General features: G+C 40.7%; 1 protein-coding gene across 1 annotated transcript in view; it reads right to left on the bottom strand.

Moving 5' to 3' along the window:
• Positions 1-12187, bottom strand: part of ccdc125 (coiled-coil domain containing 125) — a 23804-nt gene extending 11617 nt beyond the window's left edge. The window contains exons 1-9 of the mRNA XM_044195279.1: positions 12024-12187; positions 10285-10548; positions 9047-9108; positions 8858-8944; positions 6623-6700; positions 5768-5853; positions 5600-5682; positions 5171-5283; positions 3102-3206 (exon numbers count right to left, since the gene is read on the bottom strand). Of these exons, the coding sequence (XP_044051214.1) occupies positions 3102-3206; positions 5171-5283; positions 5600-5682; positions 5768-5853; positions 6623-6700; positions 8858-8944; positions 9047-9108; positions 10285-10504 (834 nt within the window). The 5' untranslated portion in view covers positions 10505-10548; positions 12024-12187. The remainder of the gene's footprint in view (positions 1-3101; positions 3207-5170; positions 5284-5599; positions 5683-5767; positions 5854-6622; positions 6701-8857; positions 8945-9046; positions 9109-10284; positions 10549-12023) is intronic.
• Positions 12188-12390: the final 203 nt, after the last annotated feature.

Raw genomic sequence — 12390 nt, forward strand, 5'->3', positions numbered from 1 at the left:
AAAGCATATGACTCAATGCCGCACACATGGATCACTGAATGCTTGGAGATGTACAACAACATCAACAGGACTCTAAGAGACGTCATTGCGAACTCGATGAGGCTGTGGAAAACCACCCTTGAGGCCAATGGCAAGCCACTTGCACAAGTATCCATCAAATGTGGCATATACCAAGGAGATGCTCTGTCCCCACTGCTGTTCTGCATAGGTCTGAACCCCCACAGCCAAATAATCAACAAGACTGGCTATGGATACCGACTCAGGAACGGGGCCACCATCAGTCACCTCCTCTACATGGATGACATCAAGCTATACGCTAAGAGCGAGCAGGACATCGACTCACTGATCCACACCACCAGGATCTACAGCTCTGACATTGGGATGTCATTCGGGCTTGAGAAGTGCAGTCGAATGGTGACAAAGAGAGGAAGGTAGTCCACACAGAAGGGGTCTCACTCCCAGAAGGAACAATAGCAGACATTGAGGATGGTTACAAGTACCTTGGAATACCACAGGCAAATGGCAACCTCGAAGAGGCAACAAGGAAGACGGCAACGGCCAAATACCTCCAACGAGTAAGGCAAGTCCTAAGAAGTCAGCTCAATGGCAAGAACAAGGCCCAGGCAATAAACAGCTACGCCCTGCCAGTGATCAGATACCCTGCGGGAATAATAAGGTGGCCAAAGGAAGAGATACAGACCACAGACGTTAAGACGCGAAAGCTCCTCACCATGCATGGAGGGTTCCATCCCAAATCCAGCACCCTGAGACTGTACGCTAGCCGTAAGGAAGGCGGCCGTGGACTAGTGAGTGTGAGAGCCACTATCCAGGATGAAACATCCAAGATCCACAAGTACATCCAAGATAAGGCCCCAACAGATGACGTGCTCAGGGAATGTCTCAGGCAATGGGGAACAGAGGAAGACGTGCTGGAGGAAGGACCATCATGGGAGGACAAACCCCTACATGGGATGTACCACCGGAACATAACTGAAGTGGCTGATATCAAGAAGTCCTACCAATGGCTAGAGCGGGCTGGATTGAAGAACAGCACAGAGGCACTCATCATGGCTGCAATAGAGGCCCAGATCTACCACACCAGACAAGACCCAAGGTGTAGGCTGTGCAAAGAGGCCCCTGAGACAATCCAGCACATAACTGCAGGGTGTAAGATGCTGGCAGGAAAAGCATACATGGAGTGCCATAACCAAGTAGCTGGCATAGTGTACAGGAACATCTGCACGGAGTATGGACTGGAAACCCCGAGGTCAAAGTGGGAAACACCTCCAAAGGTGGTAGAGAATGACCGAGCCAAGATCCTGTGGGACTTCCAGATTCAGACTGACAGAATGGTAATGGCGAACCAGCCTGACATCGTGGTGGTGGACAAACACCAGAGGAAAGCCGTTGTGGTTGACGTGGCATTACCAAGCGATGGCAACATCAGGAAAAAGGAACATGAGAAACTAGAGAAGTACCAAGGGCTCAGAGAAGAGCTGGAGAAGGCCTGGAAGGTGAAGGCAACAGTGGTGCCGTGGTCATCGGAGCACTCGGGGCAGTGACCCCCAAACTGGAGGAGTGGCTACAGCAGATCCCTGGAAAATATATATATATATATATATACATATACATATATATACAAATGTTAAAATTCTAAAAAGATATATATAGATATATATATAGAATTTTAACATTTCAGGGGCGAATTCACAAAGAATGAACTGTGGCCGCTGATAGCTCCATGAATTGTGCATCATTTGCAAAGGCTATCTGCGCCGTCTCAAGGTCCCATTCACAAATGATATTGTGCTTATGATATTACATAAACACACCCATAAAGTTTTAGCAGCTGAGTGCAACCTGCCATTGTTTTTCGTCTGTTAAACGTTCATCTGCAATTCTCTGTAGTGGTGCCAGTAATATTTGTTCTTAAGGTGTACTGAAGAAGCAGATCACATGACATGGTTAAGCAACGTTTGAGTCAAAAAACGTTACAAATGCAGTTGCAAGAACAAAACTTTCCACTCATGTGGAAAGAGATGTTTGATTTAAAAGAGAACCTATTCTAATTCTAATTAGAACTATTCTAATGATCTATTAACTCCCCCTGCTCTTTGATTCGTTTCTGTCTGCGGGATGTCTCTCATTTTTCCGTGACTCACTCCGTATGGAGTGACTGTTATTTGGGGCTGTTAGCTGCGCTGTCCCTCGGGCCTCTGGGCGCGTGGAGAGCTGTTTCCTCTCCTACTCTGCTCTCTGCTGGACTGTTACAGTGCGTAACCAGGTTTTATGATGTTCTAGTTTCCTTTCCTCGTGGTGAATATCAGGTATTGTGCTGTCTCTGTGCCACCTGTGTGCATATGATGTACCGTGATGCGCTTTTGCTTCTCCTGGCTACAATCACTGTGCCACGATCCCTGGAAAGTCCGGGTGTGACGTCCCTTTGTAAACGCGCTTCAGTTACCACCAACTCTCTGAAGACGCTAATAATTCATTCTAACTGTGCGTGGCTGTTAGCGCTGGTGTTTCTGAATTCGACCTTGTTTTTCAATGAGGCTCATTTGCATTGAAAGGGACCGAATTTGCATCAAATGAATGCATATTACCTTATTTAGATACCTGCAAATAGCACCGGAGCACCGAGACGCTATGTGCTTGGCAGCGCAGTGAGGGGTGCAGTTCACCCTTTGCCGTATTTATGGAGGTTCAGCAGCCCTCTGTCTGCAATTTTGCAAACTCATGAGAGAGTTACCTAAGGAAGATTATTAATGACGCAAGAAAGCAGTCAGTAGAGGAAGGTTTTTCATTTTCATAAAGATAGGGACATTTTTAAACTCAAATTCTCTGGGGACACTGGCCAGAATGCTCTCTCCTAGAGGGCCACTTGAACGCTCAACAGGCACATTTTTCTTTTCAGAACTACTTGTCAGGAAGTTGGTTTGACAAAATTGTCTTTATTACACCTGACAAAGCAAGATAAAGAAGAGTAGCTCAGACAACGAGGACTGATGTTACATCTTATGAACAACAAGGATGGTTTGTGATCAAAAAGAAGAAAAAGATGGAGCTTGGCACAGGTGAAGTGCTTAGATGTAGTTTACCTCATGTTGTAGCTGGACGAGCTGCTTCCTGCTGGCAGCAGCAGTCCGACTGCATGGACAAGCTTCAGCAACACCAAGACACCGGCAGGCCCCCAACACTGCCAGCTGGAAAACAGAGAAGATGAAGAATACTACTAAATCATCTCTTACAAGTACAAGTTACTTACATTATTATTACACTAGTATAAGTAAGACATACAAGGTATGTCTACTATAATACTCACGTCTTACTCATTCATTATTTTGTAAGTAAGACATACCTTATGTTCGGAACCCCGTGCCAGTTTTCAATCTGAGCTTTATAAAACAGCAGAAAATGTCCATCTTGTTCCGAAATATACACTACACTGCTGTTCTGCTACTTCAGCATAGTTTCAGCTTCAGTGCAGCCAGGTGATTGACAATCAGCATAAGTCTGGTTCAGGAAACCAGCATATGGCATATCAGATATAAATGATACAATTTGGATGACATTTGTGAGAGGAATTATGAAAAAAAAACTTCATAAGAAAATATCTAATATCTATATCTTAGCCCATGGCCTAACTTCCTAACAAATTATTTTGAGATATCCTGCTATGCTTTACACATAAGATTATAAATAATGATTGCTTACATCCAATTACAATTGTATTATTACCTGATCTAGAGGCCATGTCTTGTAGAGGGGTTAAAATATTATTATATTAATATATTTATATATTTTAATATATATTTCATAACTGGGGCATACATTCATTAGCCTTAACAGTTTGTTGTTCAAATAAACTCATGTGACAAACATTGCGTCCATGAAATTGTCATGAGTAATTAATTATACATTCATTTCAGACTAAGAATGACAATGCTTTTGTTATGACAATACTGATACAATGTACTTAACCTAACAATTTCTATTTGTGTCAAACAGACTACTAATTGCTTACAACAGTAGAGAGGACAAACCACAAGGCGAAAAAGAAAAACTACCCCTCCAATGGGGGATGCAAATTCCCCGTAGAACTGTTACAAGAGCTAGGCTTTCTATTATGAAAAATGCCTTGAACTTCAGATGTCAGATATAATGTCACATCAGATAATACATGACAAACTGGTTAGGACAGTCAAGGCACACAGAGCACAGACAAACAGAAGGATCATTAAAAATAGAAAGAAAAGTAGGTAAAAATAAATAAAAAGTTTATACATAATAGGGATACTGTACTGTATCGGTGAATACTAAGATCACCAGTCAACATCGTCCATAAAGGTTTTAATTGGATGCCAAACATTTACAAATTACATTGGCTTTTTGATTAAATGACATCTCTCACAAAAGTGTAATTACTTTGCTCAGTTCCCTAAGCCACATTTCAAAGGTGGGCACAGACTCCTCTTTCCACTTCTGAAGTATAGCTTTTTTCGCTTCACGTAGTCTGAGATCTTCAGGCAGGGATCTCCTGTCTGTTCCTGACTCCAGGATGAAAACTAAGGGGGACAGAGCTTTTGCTATCAGGGCCCCGAGGCTCTGGAACAACTTGTCTTCGGTTAAGTCTCTTCTCAAGACGCATTTTTTTCTGAAAGCATACTCTGATTTTACCTGAACTGGCTGTTTATTTTATTGCTTTTGTGTATTTTATGTTTTTTATTTCTTTATATTTCATCATTCACTGTGGTATTTTATTTCTTTTGTTGTGAAGCACTTTGTACTTTGTTTTGATAAGTGCTCTATAAATTAAGTTTTATTGTTATTATTATTATTATTATCTCATTATCATTATCTAAGAGTGTTTCTCTCCACCAAGCTATATTATGAAGCTTGGCTGCCCAATAGTATCTTCTAAAGTTGGGGAGCCCAAACTGGGCTCTGAGTGATAGAAATGGGGAGCTCAGTAGGGTACAGCTTATTTTTGCCCCGTGGCCCCCTGGCAGGTCACTGGGTATGTAAATGTATCCAGCTAAACGTGCTGGTAACAGTTGCTTATTAGTGGTTTGGACATTACACTGTGTGTGAAGTAACTGAACTGAATGTCTTAATTCTTGACCCGGTAATAAATATCCTTATCTCGCTCTCTCTGGTGCTCTCTCACCTCCAGAACACTTGCATCCCTCTCTGGGCTGTATTGAGGTTTGGTTCCTTGGTAAGCTCTCTGCTCCTTCACATTCAACATGGAGAGAAGCTCCAAGCACTGCCGACTTAGAGCTGCAAACACACACACATCATTTCCGTGATGACGACTAAATCAATTCCGTTTTATGATAAAGACAATGAGATGCAGTTGAAAGCTCTTGAAAAAGCTTGTAAGTGGACCTTGGGTTAAGATTATTTAGTCAAGATGCCAAATCTGTCTGATGGTGACTTTGAGTCACACACTGAGGGTTGACATGAGGTTTGGTGAGTCGACCACAACAGGTCAATAAGCCTTGCAGACAGATCCACTTCGCTTCACAGATGGAGCTAATATGTGCAGACATGTCTAGGTCACCTCAAAAATGGTTCTCCATTATTCAACATTTACCAGAATTTTCTGCTCGGAGCTGCTGGATCGCACGCTCTCTTTCCCCCAGGTTGTCCGTCAGAGTCTTGTTCTCACTCAAAATTCTGATTACAACAACAACAACAATAAAGTTACAATACACCCCAATGAAAATACCACAGACATGAGTGTATGTGGAGTAAGTCTGACCTGTTGTATTTCTGCTCCCAGGACTGCTGAAACTTCTTCATCTGGACCTGGTTGAAGCTGAATTCCCACTGCAAGCTGTTCACCTCCTGTAAGAGATGGAAGCAGATCATGATTAGCACATTTTAAATAGTTTTATAACTGCTTTATTATCAAACAACACCAAGCCACATGCATCTAGTTTTATATATATGGTTATATACACGCCCTAATGTAAAATCCCATGACTTCTCCATGACAAAATCTTTCTTGTTCTTCCTTCCTGGCCCCTGTTCTCCAAACATGGCTTAATTAACCCAGACTAACATTATGTTGTCCAGCTAAAGGTATGCTGTTTCTCATGCAGCTAAGTTGGATCTTCACATACAGATAACAGAGGACACAGTTTTATATTTAATGAAGTAATCTTGAATAACCGACCATTTTCTTTCAGAGGTCAAGAGCTTATTCATTTGTCTTACCCAGAATTTATCAAACTGAGTCACATTTCATTACAATGAATTGATTGTTTCAATCATGGTGTGTTCACTGTATATGTATGATGCAAGTACATTTCAAAATATCTAAATGTCATAATTAAATGAAAATGTTCTCCCTAATTCACACGTTCTCATCTAAACTCAGAATTATATTAACACTTTTCTTTTGGTGTCTCTCAACTTTGTGGACCTTCCCTGCCTGGAATGCACCTCTCACCAGTTGAAATCAATCCGAGTGTAACTGTAAACAGGGAAATGTGTTTCCTTTTGTCTTTGATGAACAGGAGAAGAGCACTTAGTTCCTGACTGTAGAGTAGAAACCGGCTGGAGAATGTTAAAGCAAACAGACCAAGCCCTTATTTGAGCAGCCTACGCTTACCTTCTCCAGAGCCTTGGCCCGCTCCTCACTTTTCTGCAGAAGACTTTTAGTGTGACTCGTGGCTTTGTCAAGAATGGCCTGAGTGAAGAAGAGCAGTTTTTAGTTGTTGGCTGAACAATGCCATGACACTGCAGGGTTTTATCAGCACAGAAGCTGGTTACTTCCTGCAACTGCTCCAAGACTTCAGAGACAAAGGTGTTTAAGGACTGGCCTTCACGATCAGTCTTACTTTGCTTTTGCCACAGTATAATGCTCACATATAATATGATACCAGACCAGCAGTTGTGTAGAATTGTCCAAATATGACTATTTTAAAAAATTGCCTAAACTCTATCAAGGATTGGAAGCCAAATTAACTGTAGCAACTCTGTGTTGATAAACCCAGAGTTGTTCCTGGGGTGAAGGGAAGTGTTGTGCTCTCATCGTTGGTTAACTAATCTAACCTCAGTCCTTAGTTTTGTTTTAGTTAGACCACTTCCTCTCACTGAGTGCAGCAGAAAGGGTCCGGACTCATCCCTGAGCTAACTTCTTTATCCACAGGTAAGCTATGTTGCAGCCTCTTCACAGGACTCAAGGAACAACAGTGGAGTCGTTTTAGTTAAGGGTTCTATTCATCAATCATCCAGCAGATTCCACCGAGCAACTACAACATTCTTGGTCCTGACAGTTCTTCATAAATACGGACACCTTTTGGTTTCCACAATCAACCAAGGATGACGGCCAAAAGCCGTATGCTTCCAAACTATACACATTGTCACTAATCACTTTCATTTTCTAGGTTACAAGTTCGAGTTTACAACAGCCAATAAACCGTCAATACAACAAATGAACCTTGATTCTGTGTTCTTTCTAAAAATCCCTGAACTGTATTCATTAAGCAGAAAATACAACATCTATACATTTCAAAATATTTTCAGTGCTTTTGGTTCTTACAATATCCATCATGTACATAAGGAATGTTTGTTAAAAACTACAATGGCCGGCTGTTTTAGGAAATTACTATATATATATATATATATATATCTATATCTATATCTATATCTATCTATATATATATCTATATCTATCTATCTATCTATCTATCTATATATAGATAGATATATATATATATATATATATATAGATATATATATATAGATATATATATATATAGATATATATATATAGATATAGATATATATATATATATATATATATATATATATATATATATAGATATATAGATATATAGATAGATAGATAGATAGATATAGATAGATAGATATAGATAGATAGATAGATAGATAGATAGATAGATAGATAGATAGATAGATAGATAGATAGATAGATAGATAGATAGATAGATAGATAGATAGATAGATAGATATAGATATAGATATATATAGATATATATATATATATATATATATATATATATATATATATATATATATATAGATATATAGATATATATATATATAGATATATATATATAGATATAGATATATATATATATATATATATATATATATATATATATATATATATATATATATATATATATATATATATATATATATATATATATATATGTAAGCCTTTTTAAAGATTCACATCTTCAGTAGGAACCAGTGGGCTGGTGGCTGAGTAGGGAAGTCAGAAAGTATTGAGGGACAGGCTGACACAACTAAATATCACCTTCCTTATCCATTCAATTCAAACTTTATTTCAGACTCACAAGAGGGTCCATAGCAATAAAAGAAAAATAAAACCACAACAGTTCATCATTCCTTTAAGTCGGGGCGACTCAAGACTGGAACTGGGAAGGGGTCAAAGGTCATCTCCTCTTTTCTTTTCTTTTCTTTTCTTTAAAACCTGGACCTTATTTCATAGTTTTGGCCATCATTTCTATCATAACTTTTTGCTCACAAGCTTCACTGTGAAGTATCCCACTGAGCAGTATTTGTTTCGCTTTTTCCCTCCGACAGCTGCCAGCAGAAACACACAGGAAACAGGGGGCGAGTCTTAAAGGGTCAAAACTCCAGTAATACTTGTCAGATTAAGAACAACTTGGAGGGTCGCAAGTGGACAGGCTTCATTTTAAAGGGTCATGAGAGAAAGACATTGGACAGCACCGTCTCAGACCGCTGTTTCTGATGGATACGTGCTCCGTCTGTCTGGGTGCTCTTGTGAGTCCTGCTGAACTACAGAACAGTGAGTGTAAGATGCAGTGCTCCAGCATGTGTGGTGTTCTACCTTCCCCTGTAAGATTTTCAGTGCTTCATATTTGCCTTCAAGGTAACGATGTGCCACCTCCAGCTCACAGCACAATGCGTCTATAACCTGTTAACACAGCAGAACCGATCCGTCACTCACAGTTTGCCACGGTGGACAACGTTAAATCAACTAGTTATCAATCAAACCGATTTCCTTCACTTTTCCTACCTCAGTTGCTTCCTGTAGTCTGTCTTTCAGCTCGTCTTTGGACAGGTCAACCAGGGAGCCTGCTGATTCCCAAAAAGTGTGCTCATGCATTAGAGGTCACAGAAAATGTGTGTGTGTGAGAGAGAGTGTTTTCTTGTAGTTTTGTGTGTGAAGAACCACTTGGAGCTTTAAACATTCAGAGCAAGGACACCTTTGCAAAGTGACTTTGAGGCTGTGATGGGGGTAAACCTGCGATTGGAATCCAGTTCGTTGTTCATTCGCTGTTATTGTGCGTGCGGTGTGTTGTAACGGTCCAGCACTGATAAATATGCAGGGCATGAGATTTCCATTTTATTTCAGTGATATTGTTGGATGCAATTCAGTGATGAACTAGTTTATTAAACTTTTGTGAGAGGCTGCAACTGTTGCATTATGATCCTCATGCAAGATTCACAATATTTTTCAATGAAAATGGGATTTGTAATTAAAACCATAGCATTACAGTTACACTTAGTTCCATTTTTGTGCAAAAGAATTTCATAATTCCCTTGCAACAATATAAATCCCATCTTGACAGCAACATATGACGTTATGTCAGCCAAACAATATGATTGTATAAAAACGGCATGGTTAAGATATGTGTGTTAGCCATCGAGATAACGACATTGACAGCGCAGAGTCGTCACTCGTGACAAAATCCCATTTGTATTGTGGGAGACAGGGACCGGGTGTAACGCGACACTAAAAAACAAAAGAACAATACAAATGCACCTCAGCCCCCTGGGGTCGGGGTGCTGCAGCACCCTCTGCAGCCCTATGTCCCCCGGTTATGGCTGAGGGCCACGCGTCTGGGTGTGGAATCTCCTCAGCACATCGATCAACAGTGATCATACTTTCTTTAATACTCACAATGACTTTTCACACACTGCAGTGGATGCACCTATTGTTAATCAGTCCATCATCGTAAAGCTGCATTAGTCATTTTCTGGCAAATTCCAATCTTACTGAACTTAACTACGTTAACTGTCCAATTTGGGCTAGAGTCAGTTTAAAGGCATATTTCCTATTGGATCACAATAAAAATCATTTCCTGTTTAAAATACAAAATTTATAAAAATGTTTTTTTAACTATCTACAACTTCAGAGTGTATTCTTTAATAAAAAAATGAACAGTATGTTTTGATTTATGTGAAATGAAAGATGAAGTGATGTGATGGTATCTTGTCTTTATTATTAGATTCTTGTCAGCACATTCTTACCAGAGCGCGGCAGCTTCCAGCGGGCTCTCTGCTGCGTCTCTGCCGTCTTCAGTCCAGGGATCCAGGCTGCCTCCGCGGGCAGCAGGGCCTCTGTGACGCCAGCGAAGCCTTGGCTCTTCTTCCTTGTGGAGCTGGGTGCTGCTCTGACTCCCATCCCATCACCCAGATCTCCATCCACCATGTCATCGTCCAGGCTGCAGGTGGGACTGACCTCCTGCATCTGCCCCAGGTCGAACCTCACATTACATTCACCACAGTATGGATCTGCCAAACCGGTCAAACGTATTGATTTGCAAAAAAAACTGATTTTCTCACTTACCTCCATGAGATGATATAAATGGTCACCTGTCAGGGACTTTACATTAGGATACCCTTTATACCCAGGTGGAGGTCTGGACTGCTTTGTGGTCATATTGAATTTTGAAATGCTTTTTGCATCAGTGTGATGAAATTCCTTGATTTGTGTTTTTTTTCCCTTTTTTCGCTTTAGTCACACCTTACATGTCACAAAATCAAAACCCATCACAGCACCTACACACACATCAAAACCTCCATTTTGTATTCAGCATCCGCCCCACACTTGGATAAATCTCATACTGTAACTAAAGCAACACCAAAGACAAGGGGCCAGAAGCCCTTGATTTGTATTTAACAGGTTTTTCATTTGCTGGATTAGCCAAAAACTGGATTTATCTGTGCTCTGGGCCACTGCCGGGATCAGGGCATCACTCAGAGCCTACCAGGACTAACTTATTGCTATGGTCCCAGCTCAGCTGCCGTTTCTGCACACATGGACTTCCAGTGAGAAAAGTTGTGAAATGTTCAGTAAATGTGTTGTTTATAAATGCTGAAAATGTCCATAGATTAGATGTCATGATGTTGGACCACAGTGTTTTCTGCATCCTGACTCAAACCTTTCTACACTCGCAGCGCCAAACGTCACACTGTTAGAAGGAAAAACTGTATTTTCCATTTGAAGCCATCAAGTCAAGACGTTTTTGGCCATCACTTTAGATTGAAGACCTCTAAAAACTCTCTTCATATGCCACAATGACAGAAATGTGGCAGGTGCTGTGCATTAACTGGCTCTGTAAAAAGCTCCATATTTGGATACAAAATGGCCAAATTATTAACTTAACATATTTGTGAAAAGTCCAACTGTAAAATTCTAAAAGGCTTGGCTTGATGACTTTGTGTCTGTCGTGTACTTAATGTTATACGAGGCTACAGTAAACTCCACTCTGTGCCCGAAGCCACTGTTTTCCAACCTGTTTTTCTTGTGAACCCTTAACAGAAAGGATGCATGGCTATGTCTACACATTATGAAATCCAAACACTGAGCTTTTTCTTACTCAGCCTGCTTCCTTTGATGAATCTTTAGAGGTGTGAGGAGAATAAAATGTTGACCAATACATGACTCCAAGCAAACAGTAAAAAGTGTAAAGACATATTCTGCAGAGTATCGAGTGTTTTAAACATGAGGAAAGTTGGATGTGCCATAGAGCCTGAGCAGGTAAATGCACTGATTCATACAGGGATACTGCTTTCACTTCTATCGTTGACTATGGATCCGAGGCTGTCTCCAGATGACATCATCACTAGTCTAAGCTGATTCATTTATGAAAGACTTTTTTTTAAACACACACAGAAAACCTGGCCTGTACAATATTTGTTACAGAAAGAGGAATTTCTCTTTAATGTTCATGATTATTGCTTTTCTATGAATGACTTCCTCTTACCTGCAACTCTGAAGCAGTAAACGTTATATTCCCTGGTGCTGGCGGCCTCACGTCCAGTCCCGTCAGTGAGCCGGAGGCCGCTCCGCTCGCTCCCGACGCTCCTCGGTGACTCCCTCCCGCCGCCACCGCGCAGGCGGAAGAGCTCCAGCTGGCAAGCTAAAAAGCGCTACTACGAACTACTTCCGGCCATTACCTTCAAAATAAACTCCATTTATGTCAATACAAAAACAAAGCGCGACGCTGGAAAGAACTGGCTTCCTCAACTAAGAAACTAATAACCTACAGTAAACACACACACACACACACACACACACACACCACATTTAACCTATGGCAGAAAACGCAGCGTGTCATTTAAAACTTTTCT

This window comes from Siniperca chuatsi, linkage group LG5, assembly GCF_020085105.1.
Source record: "Siniperca chuatsi isolate FFG_IHB_CAS linkage group LG5, ASM2008510v1, whole genome shotgun sequence".
Lineage (NCBI taxonomy): Eukaryota > Metazoa > Chordata > Actinopteri > Centrarchiformes > Sinipercidae > Siniperca > Siniperca chuatsi.